At 44.4% G+C, this 14,505-nt stretch overlaps 1 protein-coding gene across 3 annotated transcripts in view; it reads right to left on the reverse strand.

Moving 5' to 3' along the window:
- The window catches only part of PCNX3 (pecanex 3), a 707,803-nt gene that overhangs the window by 343,834 nt on the left and 349,464 nt on the right, over nucleotides 1-14,505 (reverse strand). For all 3 annotated transcript variants that reach the window (XM_069207883.1, XM_069207884.1, XM_069207882.1), the window contains one exon: nucleotides 7,652-7,796. In XM_069207883.1, the coding sequence (XP_069063984.1) occupies nucleotides 7,652-7,796 (145 nt within the window). The remainder of the gene's footprint in view (nucleotides 1-7,651; nucleotides 7,797-14,505) is intronic.

A 14,505-nucleotide genomic window follows, 5' to 3' on the forward strand; every position in this document is an offset into this window, starting at 1 on the left:
GGATATGCACTTGAGGACTGTAGTAGTTATTTTAAGGCTATGTCAAGACCACACTGCTACACAGACGGGTCATGTCTGCAATGTGCTGTCACATGAATTTAACCATTGTTTTCCACTCATGACAAGGTGTTACTTGCAGTGTCACTCATAAGACATCCGGATTTCACTCATAACCAGTTTAAAACCATGGATTAGTCACACATAAGCAAACCAAAAACTTGGTAGCTATCAAGTTGTACATTTGTTGTGTCTGTTTCCAGATGCTGCAATGTGCAATTAATGTTGGTTATGGATCTTTTATGTGTGTCATGGCAGGTCGGGGGCATTCCCGGACTTATGTTCTTCCTTCCTCAGAAATTTGCAGAATATGGGGTCAGCAAGATGTACTTAGGGCAGAGCAAGTGATGAGATGACTTGTGTAGACTTCCCTGGGCTTAGTGTATAGTTACATTTGCAGCAGCCTCAGGTACAGCTCAGTACATGCATCTGTACTGCCTGACGCACACTTCTACCTGACTGCAGAAACGCAATTTAGGCACAGGCCTGGCCTGGCTTTTTGGTTGCAGCTATTCTGAGAGTGAAGTAAAAGCCAGGATATACGGGACAAGAGAAAAAAGAATCATAAACAGTGAGTGCTGTCTGTGGACATAGGCAGCGGTTGGCTGGATTGAGGTTATTTAGGTCTATTGCAACCAGGCATAGTAGAAGACCTTGCTCAGCTTTCTATCTCCCTGCCATGCAAATGAGAGAGTTGTGTTCTCCTTTGTTTCTATCACCCAATACTTTAACCCAGCTAAAGAAACCTTAACATGTGCTCATGTTGTCAGTACAATTGATCTATATAATCGTATATTGCAGTACAACCACCTGAGTTGTTCTTCTTGACCAAAGTAAAACCCAGACTGAATATCATAAATTGTGGAACAGGCTGATCCCCTAACTGACCAAGTAACAAATATGCTTGACATTTTGAGATCCACTGAAGGCAGACTACACCAAGATTATTAACAACAGCATCAGAACCAACAGAGCACTATCTGTTCTAAAAGGTGGCCTGCACGTGAGGCACAGATGCCAGTAAAACCAACCCAGGGCGGGCAGTGCTTGTGGGCCAAGTTGCCCATTGTCAGGCTTGTGCAAAAGCAACAGAAGATGGACGGAATGCAGAACAAATCAAACATTCACCCCCAGTCACAGATCTGGGTTTAATCCATCAGTTTTGTTGCTTGCCATGCCATTCCAGCTCAGACCCAGCCATGTGCAAATCAGTCTTGACCCTGTTCCCTATGGGAACAGTCCAGCCCGAACTGCCAGGCCAGGTCCTTGCTGGACCAGAAACAAGCATCCTGGGACCGGTTTCAGGGTATCACCCTTCATCAGCCAGGCTAGCTTGAATCTGGTGGCATGGCAAGCACGGGACCCACGTCTGGGCATACCCTTCCCACTTGGGGCGACAAATGCAACAGAAGATGGACGGAATGCAGAACAAATCAAACATTCAGCCCCAGTCACAGATCTGGGTTTAATCCATCAGTTATTTTGCTTGCCATGCCATTCAAGCTCAGACCCAGCCATATGCAAATCAGTCTTGACCCTGTTCCCTATGGGGTCCTCCCTGGACCAGAAACAAGCATCCTGGGACCGGTTTCAGGGTATCACCCTTCATTAGCCAGGCTAGCTTGAATCTGGTGGCATGGCAAGCACAGGACTAGTTCATCTAGTCCGTGCTTTTACTTTGTTTTCTGGTACTTTTAGATTCAGATTTTTTTTCCCAATCAGTGTACCTGTTTGCAAAATGCAGGAGAAGTACAGGCTTAGGTCATAATTTTCCTAATATTTGCAATTAGGGAATGCTCCTAAATGCACATTTGTGGGTGTTTTCATTGTTTTAAGGCAAGCCATTCCATAGAACAACCACTTCTCAATCCTTTAATGGGATCAACGAATGGAACCTTCACTTTATAAATGGCTTTACACATAAAAGGAAATCCTTTCTGAATTGTTGTCACACGTTAAAAAAAAAAAAAAGTTTACCTTTGTGAGTAGTGCTATATTTATGCAATGCTATCAGTATCCACGACTGGATGAGTGAATCACACTTGGGATGACGACATGAGCTGTCTTTTCTACAGGCAACAATGCATGTTAAGAAGACAAGCGTAGAACTGCTTAACTAACTGCTGGCCAGGATGCCCTTTTCTTGCAGTCCAGCTCTTCACCGAGATCCTGATGACTTCTGTTTCCACAGTCCAAGAGTATGTTAATGCAATCTCCTGCTTGGAGTTCAGGTTGCAAGAGGTAGTCAGATCATTTTGCTTGCTCCATGTCAAGTGTGAGCAAGCTGCACAGCCCAAATGTTATTCTTTTCATTCCGCTTCTATAGTTTTTATTTTTCCAACTACACAAGTCTTATTCGAAAAACGACAGGAACACAACTGAAATAACTTGAAATTTCTGGGTTACATGTTGGAAAGAGAGTGAAGACGTGTTTTGTTACTAATCAAGCTGTCTCATACCGTGTCAGAGATGGGTAACTAATCACTACACTCGTGTACACCCTTCCGTTTGTCACTGGGTGCCAGTAAAGGCAGTTGATATGGCTGCTTATAGTGAGGCCATATCTCTGCATCAGCACTGCAGGGATCCTACAGAAACCAAGCCAATCTTTGTGAATATGTGACAAGATGCTACAATGTCATCATTAAGCTATTATAGATTTGATGTGCATGGAGACATATGATCAGAACATATGATGGTAAGATCACAAAAGGCCATAAACCTTAAGATATCAGTCCTCAGGACCTCAGTGCACCAGGTGGAGTCCAGGCTGTCACATTAGAGTATTCCTAGACCCCACAGGGGGAATGAAAACGCTGCTTCAGTAAACATCACATCGCTTTACAAAATATTGTTTATTGACAATTATAATTACTAAGTGAAAATTAAGATACTTGTTATTGATGGATATAGCTCTTCTGAGCTAGTGTAGTGGCAAATGAACCAGCATACGTCCAAATTCACACATTAGAAAATATCCTCATTACAAACTGTTATTGTCTCAAAAACCTTCCTCTAATATAATCACTGTATTTAGATTGGTATGACAGGATACCCTGTCAAAATGTGACGGATATCCCATTGACTTTAATACACGCAGCATAAGACTATCACTTGTAATACTGGAGGACTGGATACAATTGTAATATGGTGGATGAGACATCTATCACATTTGAGTCGAAATATTCCATCTGCCAAACTCCAATTAAGTCATTAAGTTGTCTTCCGTTCCACTCCACCGGATTTATAAACAAATCTAAAATTTGTGGCCCATGGTGTCCAGTTTCTGGCTTTCTAGTGATTTGCCACTACATAGATAGTATTAATCCAGTGACCTGAGTCTGTCAAGGTGGTAATTTGTTTTCAAATATTGCCCTCTTGGACAGACCTGCCTCCTAACATGGCTATTCCCTCTTTCAGGTATTTGGATTTTCAGGTGCTTCAGTATCAAAGCCCTATGTGTTTGAATAGTTTCAGGAGTTCATATGTCTTCAGTCTGATAGTGTTCATCTCTTACGGTGTTCTGTTGCAGGGAATTCCTTTTAGCTTAACTGTTGTTTTAGATGTACTTGTTGTCCTCTGTATGGTTCTCTTCTTTTCTCAAGGGCCCCTACTTTATTTTGTCTGTATCTGGTATTGAGTCCAGGCACTATGAACACCTTCTGCAAGTGCATCATACAGAACAAAACTCTTGATAAATTACTTTGTTGGAATGGAAAGGGGAGTTTCACTTGTACTTAGTATAAGGAAATGGAAGTAGGTATTTTTCAGCCACCTTGAGTCTGCTGCAATATGCACATTATGGGGTTCAATCCTCGACAGGGAAAACTTAACCTTTTAATTTCTGGAAGTTAGTAAGTTGATTACCATTACATTTGGGCATAGTGACATATTGTTTAGAAATGGCACAACTAATACCTATTATGAAATGCTCTAGAAATTTGGAGCTGCAGTCACTCCACTGATTGGAGGTTTCTACATTCAGGGCCTGATTACAACTTTGGAGGAGATGTTAATCTGTCCCAAAAGTGACGGTAAAGTGACGGATATACCACCAGCCGTATTACAAGTCCATTATATCCTATGGAACTCGTAATACGGCTCGTGGTATATCCGTCACTTTTGGGACGGATTAACACCTCCTCCAAAATTGTAATCAGGCCCTCATTTCCTAAGGGCCATGCCAGTCTACCTGTTCTTTATACTAATAAATCCATTGCAGGCAACTATCTTTCAGCATATGACTATGCAGGGGCTCATTTAGAGCACAATACTAACTGCAAATCTGCCATTTTTTGGAGACAATTCTAGCTTTATACAATAGGCATGTTACTGCTTCAGGGTGCTTTGAGAGTCACCATTTTCCACAACGTTCGAGAAAACTCCATTGATGGAATACTTGTATCCTCCTTTAGCCGTATGTTTGGACTCTAATATATAAAAAAAAAAAAAAAAACACTCTTGATCACATGTTTTGTCTAAAACGCCTTTGGATATAATAGTATAATAAAAAATGTGACTGATAGCAATGCATGTTATAAAAATTGTGCTAATAGTGTAGCACGGTTCAAAAACATCTGAAGATAGAACCCCTCTTCCTGCATCACAAAGCCCTCCCTTCATATTTTCATTACTGGGGACCATGCCTGTCAAAAAATATAGTCCCAGCTATGGCCCTGCCTATAAAGACATTAAATGGTGGGAGAGATTATGATTTTGGCCACCCCCAACCTATTGTGGGGACCCAGAAGATAAGCTGGACAGAAAGAGCACGTTGTGCTCATCATTTTGGTGGTGGCCCTATTGCCCTAGGACCGTCACAGGCTCAGTTTTTGACAAAACTTGTTGTAAAAGCAATGCCCCCGTAAAGCATTATGGGGCGAATCTCCTGAGTGGAGTGAATATTGTAACACTGGCTCTCCCACTGTGCCGGGGAGAGTCGTGTTGAGGGTTTATGTTGTATTTTTTCTATTTAAAAAGGTGCCAGTTTGCAAATTTTTCAACTGCTAAACTTGGGAAGAATTTAGGAATGGGGCTGCAAATTTAACTGGTGCTCATGTAAAGCGCTCCAATCTTCTGGTCGAGACTGTGCTACATGAATATATACAAAAGAATCCCCCTCAAACTTGCAGCCTTTGTTAGGTGCAGAAACCGCAAAGAAACAGTGAGATGCCAGAGGAAGAAAACATAGACAAGAGCTTGAAGCAGAGAGGCAAAGCAAACAAGCATCCGCAATGCAGTAGGTCTCACATTTTCTTGTGTTAGAGCTATTGGCATTGTTTCCACATAAATTGTCAACCCTGCCTCATAATTTCATCTTTTCCTGCAATATAATTGCAGTGGCCCAGCATTTACCTAAAGCACTCCCGTTTACCTTCTTCCTCTATCTTATAAATTTTTTTATGATAATTGTATTTGTTTTAAGAAATACTTTTTTAGGCTTAAGAGTGTAATGCTCAAAACACCCTAACAAAAATATAATTTGGGACGGATTGGAGGGTGAAAGGAAAATGGGAGTTAGGAGTAAAGATGGAGAGGACAAGTGGCTAGCAACGGTGCCATGGGCCCTGGAGTAAGAAAGGAAAATGCTTGACTGCAATTTCGGTAGGAAAACACAGCATTAATTAGAGGTGAGTGAGGTCCATAGTTCTTCTGGGCCTCGGCACCACTGCACCTGTAGGTCCATTGATAACTACTCCTCAGGAGAGAAAGCAGAATGGGTGGAAAAAGAGAACAGAAAGGAATACAACAGACAAAAGGAAGAGGGTGCAAAGAAATAAAAGAAAGAAGGGAAAGAAAGAAAGAACGGTGCACTGATGGAGCTGCGTCCAAGGTCCCAGTACTAGAGCACCAGGGTACTGCCTGCAAGACTGAGGTGCTCTGGGAGACATCATGTGAGGGCTTCCTGGCACCGGCAAGGCTGAGGGCTTGGAGTGCGTGAACTGCGGTGCTCTGATGGAGCTGCACTTGAGGTCTCAGTACTGGAGCAGCAGAGTGTACTGACTGCAAGTATTGAGGTGCTCTGGTAGAAAGCGTGTGTGATGTTCCTAGCACTGGCACAGCTGAGGGCTTGGAGTGTGTGAACTGAGGTGCACTGATGGAGCTGCGAGTGGGATCCCAGTATGGAGCAGAAGTGGGCACCATCTGTAAAGATTGCAGAGTCCTGGGAGAGCTGAGTGTCTAGGCTTTAAGCAATTACAAGGGATCCTCTGCTCTTGCTCTCCGCACACACAGGGAGGCACACCTGGTAAAGAAAATCCAAGCCAAGGAAGGGCGGGAGCAAGGCAGCTAAGAGGATGCAGAGAGCCCAAAAAAGACCAAATGTGACCAAGATAACAGCATGATTTATAGCCTTGTTTACAGCTAAACACAGAGGAAGAATGCTCTGCAAATGAAAAGGAAAGCATACCTGGACAGGAGCAGAAAAAAAGGTTCCCTACAGACCAGATACACATCACAACGCATAATTATACAGTAGTTGGTCCCTGCTCCCAAACAGGAGGAGGGACAAAGAGGCATGACTGACCACTAGCAAGCAAGGATTTTTTTAATGACCCTGAAACTTACAAATGAAATAGCTGGAAGCCCACATAAGCAGTATACAATGTCGTACGCTTCCGCTCAACCTAAAAAGTAGTGCGCAGACACTAAGGTATATGGACGATCGTGCAATAATCCAATAATCCATGTAACAGGGTCAGTCTCCATGGCAGTAACAAAACAGCCTAAAGGCAGGACAAACCTAAAGCATTTACACCTAACAAACCAAAGTATTTTTGAAAGCCAGGCCAAGTAAGTGATAGGTGTGGTGAAAGCCCACAGAAGCAGATTTGCAGCACGTTGAGAGACAGCGCATACACGCTGCATAGGCACAACATAAAAAGGAGCTTTCCATTAATGGATAGAAACATTCGGAGACTAAAACAGTTGTACCACCATTTCCACAAAGAGGCAAAAGATCACATTCATTTGTCACTGCCTGGACGCTTGAAGCTCTGCAGCAAACAAATCAGGGCAATTGTGGTACACATGGTCACAAAATGTGGCCTTGTTATTACTTTACACTGAACATTTATCAGTCTAAATGCAATTCTGATGTAATCTAACTTATTATCGATAATGCAGCAGAATGGAACATGGGCTAGATTCCTTAAAGTGGATGGTGGAGGATGATTCCTGTCCTTTGTTGCAACTAGCCTCTCCTTTTGCAATGAGCTTAAATTCACACCACGAGGGACAGCTCACAAAACCAGCTTGCTTGTTAAAATGAATAGAGTGGAAATAGGCTTGTAACTCAGTGTGGCCTCATGCTTATGCCATGATGAAGGCCTATATGGGAATGTATGCCTCCATTCTAGCACTCAAAAAAGCAAAGAGCCAGCACTGCAACTCCGATCCCTTGAAGAAAATGGACCCCAATGCCACAAGTAGCATACTGTTTCTGAAATTGGGACAGTGGTCTATGGGTCCATTATCAGCATGTCCCAATGTCTACAACCTGTACAAGCAGAATGTCAAGTTGTAAATTTGTACAGAACGCTTTTGAGGGTGTCAGCAATTTCTTGAAGAAGACTTGCAAAGAGCAGCAACTTACTAGATACAGAGCTTATCTTGTTGTGTACTGACTGTGGCTGCATCGACCGTTATAGCATTCAGGACCACTGCTGGGTAGATAAAGTACTTCTCTACACATTGCAGCCAAACATACATCTTCTCAAACCACATCAGCTGGGCTGCATCTAAAAGAATGAACAAAAACACAGAAGTTATCAGGGGCAAGAAGACAACTTAGCTGCAGCAGTGGTTCTTAAGCACATTTAGCCTATATTGAATTACTTGTGTAAAAAACAATAACAAGAGTAAGAATCTCAAAACATTTTATGCTTCAGAATAGACGTACCCTCATTTTAAAGGTAGAACTCCTTAGGATATGTGAATATTTTTGGAAGGTATCATCTTAATTTCCTTTTTGGAGCAGCACGATGATGCAACAAGTAATTTAAAAAATAGGGAAGGGATAACCATTCAGATCTCCAGGTGACATCACTGGAGCACCAATGTACTAGGAAACAACTTTTAACCTCAGCTTGGATTACCTATATAGCCATCGGCTTAGAATAGAAAGTCCAGTTGCAAACAATCTGTTACATTTTGAAGAAGAACAAACTATTTTTCAAAAAGGCTTTTTGAGGCCAAACTGACCTGCTTGGCGTTTGATCTGTAATTTAAAGTTGAACAGACTTGCCACAATCGGTTGTAACTACATTTGTGGTGCTTTGCCCACGTGAGGTGATTTTACACAAGAGTGACAATGCGGCTGCTTTACTCTTGCTGGATAAGCACTGCAACCATCTGGAAGAAGTGCACAGAAAAAAGTAATACACAACTTATTTACCTCCAGACACTATAAAAAAATCATGCATGAAAAGAGGGTAACATGTACTCTTCGGAATTATTAGGAAAGAAACATCAAACCCACATTGAAATAAATATAAGAAACTATTTAGGGCAGATATGCAGGAAGAATGTTCTTTTATTTATCCTATTTTAAACAGTTCCATGGCACCCTTGTATCAAAACACTCTAGGAACCGGAGGGTGACTGGAGGGGAGGAGTTATGAACTGGGAGGGAAAAAAAAGGGAGAAGTGGATAAGGAAAGTATTACATACCCAGTAAACATCTGTTTGTAGCCTGCAGTGCTGTATATATTCACATGATCTGCATACTTCTTCCATCTAGTGCACTCTGTGGTCAGAAACAAAGCCTGTCCTGGGTGGAGGTGCTTCACACCTCCACCTGCAGGAACTGTAACACCTGGTAGTGAGCCTCAAAGGCTGAAGCCTCGTGTTACAGTGCCCCAGGGGACTCCAGTTAGTGGAGATGCCCGTTCTCCAAACAACCCCCCACTTTTGGCTGCAAGTCCAGAGGGATAATTAGGAAAAACAAGGAGGAGTCACCCCCCCTCAGCCAGGACCACTCCTAAGGTGTCCAGAGCTGAAGTGACCCCCTCCTTGAGAAATCCTCCATCTTGCTTTGGAGGATTAGGAACAATAGGGATTGGAATGTGTCCCCCTCCCCAAAAGGACAGAGCACGAGGAGGGTGTAGCCACCCTCAGGGATAGTAGCCATTAGCTACTGCCCCCTGACCCTAGCACACCCCTATATTTAGAATTTAAACCAAGCTAGTCAGATTCCTGATGAGCTCAAGAAAAGAAGGCCTGCTGAGCTGAAAACCCTGCAGAGAAGAAAAGGAGACACCAAATGACTCTGCCCCAGCCCTACCGGCCTGTCTCCTGCTTCAAAGACACTGCAAAAGAAAAAACGCGTTCTACAGGACCAGCGACCCCTGAAAAACCTCCAGGGGAATGCCTGCGTCACCAAGGATCAAGAAACTCCTGTGGACAGGGGACCTGTCCAAGACGAAGAAGAGGAAACTACTTCCAAGGGACTCCCACCTCATTCCAGAAGCGTGAGTCCAAAACCACTCTGGATCAGACACCCACCGCCCATGTCGGGTGGTCCAACTAGCTAGAGAGGATCGCCAGGCCATTCTGACCGAGTGTCCACCCTGGCCTGACCTCTCCACGACAACACCTGCAGAGGGAATCCCGAGGACCCCCCGACCGCAACTGCCCGGGACGAAGATATCAGACTCCTGGAGAAGCACTGCACCTGCAGCCCCCAGGCTCAAGAGAAACCGACCACCAGTGTAGCAGTGACCAGCAGGCGGCCCTCCTCCCTGTCCAGTCGGTGGCTTGCCCCAGAAGCCCCCACTGTGCCTTGCCTGCAGCACCTAAGTGACCCCCGGGGTCCACCTATCGAGCTCCACTGGGAACCAGACGCCCTGTTTGCACCCGGCCGCCCCCGTGCCACTGAGAGTGCATGTTTGGTGCCTACTTGGGCCTCCCCAGTGCTCCTCAAACCCCCCCCCCCCCCAGTTTTCCCTCAGACAACACAGGTACTTACCTGCAAGCAGACCAGAACCGGAGTACCCCCTGTCTCAAGTGGGGCCCACATTATTTTGGCTCCTGTTTGACCTCTGCACCCAACCGGCCCTGTGTTGCTGGTGATGGGTGTTTGGGTTTATCTTGAACCCCCAGTGGTGGGCTACTTATGCCCCGTAGACTGAACCTGTAAGTCGATTACTTACCTCCAAAACTGTACTGTACTTTCTTCCCTCGGAAACTGCTGAATATTGCAGTGTCCACTTTTAAAAAAAAAAGCTTTTTACCATTTTAAGAAATACTGTGTACATTGTTGATTCCATTCAAAGTCCTGTTTATAACAATGCAAAGTACTTTTCATTTAATGTACTTACCTGCTAATTGAATCTTGTGGTTCTAGAAATAAATTAAGAAATAATATTTTTCTATATAAAAATCCTGGACTGGAGTTAAGTCATTCAGTGTTTGTTTCTATTATTGTCTGTGTGTGTACAACAAATGCTTAACGCTACCCTGTGTTAAGCCTAACTGCTCAACCACACTACCACAAATAGAGCATTAATATTATCTATTATTTCCTCTGTCAAGGCTCTTGGGGAACCCTCGAACTCTGTGCACACTATCTCTCATTTTGATATAGTATATACAGAGCCAGCTTCCTACAATGGGGTTGGGCCTTTGTGGTAGGATAATGAAGTGTCTGGTGCCGATGTTTTGGAGGTTTTATATTGTGGCCTACGAAAGGCACCACTTGAAGCGGGGGTCTGGAAAGCTCCCATGGACTTGGCCACTTCATTATTTAACTTAATTATTTTATTCACCTTATCAACCCGCAGTGCGAAAAGATTCGCTTTGTCAAAGGGTACGTTTAAGATTGTTTGCTGTATCTCCTGCTTAAATCCGGAATGCCGGCGTAAGAGAACACCAGTGTTTATGCCTCCTGCGACTGTATCTGCAGAGTCTAAGGCACAGCAAATGAAATTGCTTGAAATTAGCTGTCCTTCACTAACAATCTCCTGTCCTCTTTTTCTGTGCTCCTCTGGAAGGTATTGGAGAAGCTGCTCCATTTCAACCCAATGGGTACGATCGTATCTAGCAAGCAGCCCTTGTGTGTTTGCAATACGCTTGAGCAGCAATATGCTTGCCATAGGCATCAATGAGCTTGCTCTCCTTGCCAGGAGGTGAAGCACTAAGAGCTGCTTGAAAGCTGGCTCTCTGTCTGATGTTAGAGACCACAAGTGAGTCTGCAAGTATCTGACCTTTAATGAAAACTTGATCAGAGGGGAAGCCTTACACCTTTTTTTTCCACACGCGGAGTGGTTAAGTGTGCCCTGGCAGGATCCTGAAAAATATCTTCAGCATGCCTCATCATGCCTTTACACATGGGAAGATATTGTATGGCTCTGTGAGATGTTGTGAGGGTTTGAAAAAGAAAATCATCCTCAATTGGTTCTTTATATAGGGGCACCTGATGGTATGTGGCTGCCCTCCCAATAAGTTCCTGAAAAGAAGTAGCATCGTCCGGTGGAGATGGTTTAGCTGGATAGACATCAGGGTCAGTGTCTACATATGTGTCAACATCATAATGAGACCAAAGGTCTGCATCTGTGGGAAAAGGCACATTATCATCCCCTATGTCTTGAGTGCCTGAAATGAGTGAGGTTAGCCCTATGGGGTAATGTCAAAAGAGTCGCCTTGAGAGGGAGGAGATGAAGAGGTAGGTGGTGATGGAGTGATTGGTGCTGGAGATGTAGGCAGAGGTGGGTGAATATCAGCCCAGTCTCTATCCACTATCTTGTGTTTGGTAAGAGTACCAAGAGCCTCTTCAAAGAAAGCTGCAGTTTAGAGGGTGTGGTGACAACAGCTTTGATCAAGACATGACCCATTTGGGGCTGAATTGGGAGTAGAGATTGCCTGGAGCGGAGCTGTTGCTTAATTTTGTGGAGGCTAGGCTCAAGGGAAGTCATTGCCTCAGAGGCTGTAGTTATTATTTTATTCTTTTCGGCACCAAGGCACTCTTGACTTTCAATGCCGAAGTATTCGATGCCGGGCAAGGCAGTAATTACTTTTAGTGCCAAAGCAGCCGTTGCAGAGTGGGATGCAGAAGCTTTCAGTGCCGAGGCTGATGATGTTCAGCTCGGTATAGAAGGGGAAGGCTTAGGTATGCTTTTCGGAGCAGAGCCCGACGGAGGGGCATACAAATTAGTTTTTCAGGACCTGCAATGGCCTGAAGGCAGTGGCAGCCCAGTAGCCTTTGCTTCTATGGTGGAGGACTTTTTGGTCTGAGCAGTAGGGCTTTTATTCACGGTTGATTGAGCGGAGGAAGTTGTTGCATTTTGAGAATTGTGTCCACCTCAGAGTACGACTCCTCAGTGGAGGAGGCCTCTTCCTCGGCAGCTGAGGCCTCTTGAAGCTCCAGCTCCTGTTTGGACATGGCATCTTAGGAGTCCAAAAATTTCTTGCGAGTCCTCAATTTCCTGCTACTGTATATCGTGAGGACGGGCTCTTATCTTGCAGTGTCTTTTTCATTCGGAAAGACTGGCATGTGCCACAGTCCTCCTCTCTATGTTCTGGCAACAATCAGAGGTTGCAGAACTGGTGGTGGTCAGTCCACAGAAACTTTGCGTGGCACTTAGGACTGAAACGGAAAGGAGTCTGTTCCATCATGCTTTTAATCCTGTGATGATGGAATTGAGAAAATGGCAGCCTGAAGGGCCACTTTCGAAGCGTGTCAATCCAACAAATAGTTTTTTCCGTCCTGGAATGCAGAAGATGGAAAATACACATCTGAAAGATAATACCAATTGTATGGGAGGTTTCCAAATGGAAGATCTCTAAAAATGGTCTTGAACCGGAGAATGGTGAAAACACAACCGACTCGAGGGCAGAAGAAAACAATCTAACAATAGAGTTGATGCCCATGCACATTACTAGCAAGAGGAGGATTCACTATATCTTGAGACTCTAAAGACTTTTTGAAAAAAAAAAACTTGCAACCTCCCGGACCAAACATTAGATGGCAGACGTATGCACTGTATGTTTATCTACAGCCACACATGCCATCAAACTGAAACAATAAATATTGATTTAATAACAATTTCTCAAAACAGAGTGAACGGACCACACATTTTCACAGCTCCTCATGCAGAGGTGAACGTCAGTGAAAGATACATTGCAGAACACAGGGAGTCCTCAAGAAGTAAAGAAGAGTGTCTTCCCCAGCAATGTTGGGAATCTCTTGTGTGGAACATTTCAAATTTCAGAGGAACTATGGTGAAAATTCCTGATTAGGATTGTCGTGGTATAAGTAATTGCTAAAAGGTGCAGATACAAAAAAAGTATTTTGCAGACCAGCAACACCTCAATGCATGCAGAAGCTAAGAATTCAAGCCTCCAGTAACCACAATATTTAAGACCAACTGAGTGTGGACCGATTCCAACAGCAACCCTTTTTTCTCTTTACATCTTGAAATGGTCCTATTTAAAGTCGGTAGTTGCCATACTTGCATAACAAGTTATAATTGAGTAAGTCATCTACTTTGAAGGCAGATGGGGAGTGTAAGATCTGTTTGTAGGAGCCTGGCTCATTATATGGTGTACACCTATAGGTGAGGCACCATGTTCTGAATCCAGGCAACCCTTAGTGATAGAATAAGTGGCTCTAGATAACCATAGCTCACATAGGGGTAGATGTGGAGAGCAGCTAAGTCTTATCCAGGAGGTTGTAAAGCAGTTAAAAATACCACACAGGTCACTCAGATGTAAACACAGGAAATAACCACACCAGTGTTAGAAAAATATGTTCTATTTATTGTACCACTCACTCTAGAACTAACTTTTGTTTATCTCCTAACCGGCGATACAGACATACAAAAATATCCTTAGCAACAGGTAAGTAAAGGCATAAAATAACATGGGCCCCTATTGGGGGGGGGGGGGGGGGGGGGGTCCCAAACCATACACTAAGATATTAGAATGCGAAAATCACTCCCAACCCACAATACCACCCAAGGAGCCTTAGGACTGGGGAAGTACTAAAAACGACTGAGCGGCAGCAATGGCGGACGCGTGAAAACGCTGCTCCGTAACAGCCTAAAAAATCATCCTTAAATGTTGACCCCAGAGGGACCCCGCACAGAACCGGGAAGGCCAGGCGGTGTGCGGAACTGCAGGGGCCATCGAAGACCACCCAAAACCTGGAACGAAGACCTGCAGGGGCTCTCCTACCCCCGGTGGGGGTGCGGCCTGATGATCGGACGCGGCCTGCTCTCAGACTGAGGAGCGGACCGCAGAGAAGGCAGGGGAGCAACGTGGGCGCAACTTGGTGTACGCTGTGCTCCGGTGGTGAATGGAGGCTGGTGGAGGATTGTCGTGAGGGAAGCGCACCAGAAGAGGCGATAGACGGGAGAGGGGCCCGTGACTCAACGAACGCGGACAGCTCGACTAGCAGCAGGTGCAACAGAAACTGTACCTGGCCAGTAAAAAAAAAAAAAAAAAAAAAAT

Source organism: Pleurodeles waltl, chromosome 9 (assembly GCF_031143425.1).
Source record: "Pleurodeles waltl isolate 20211129_DDA chromosome 9, aPleWal1.hap1.20221129, whole genome shotgun sequence".
Taxonomy (NCBI): domain Eukaryota; kingdom Metazoa; phylum Chordata; class Amphibia; order Caudata; family Salamandridae; genus Pleurodeles; species Pleurodeles waltl.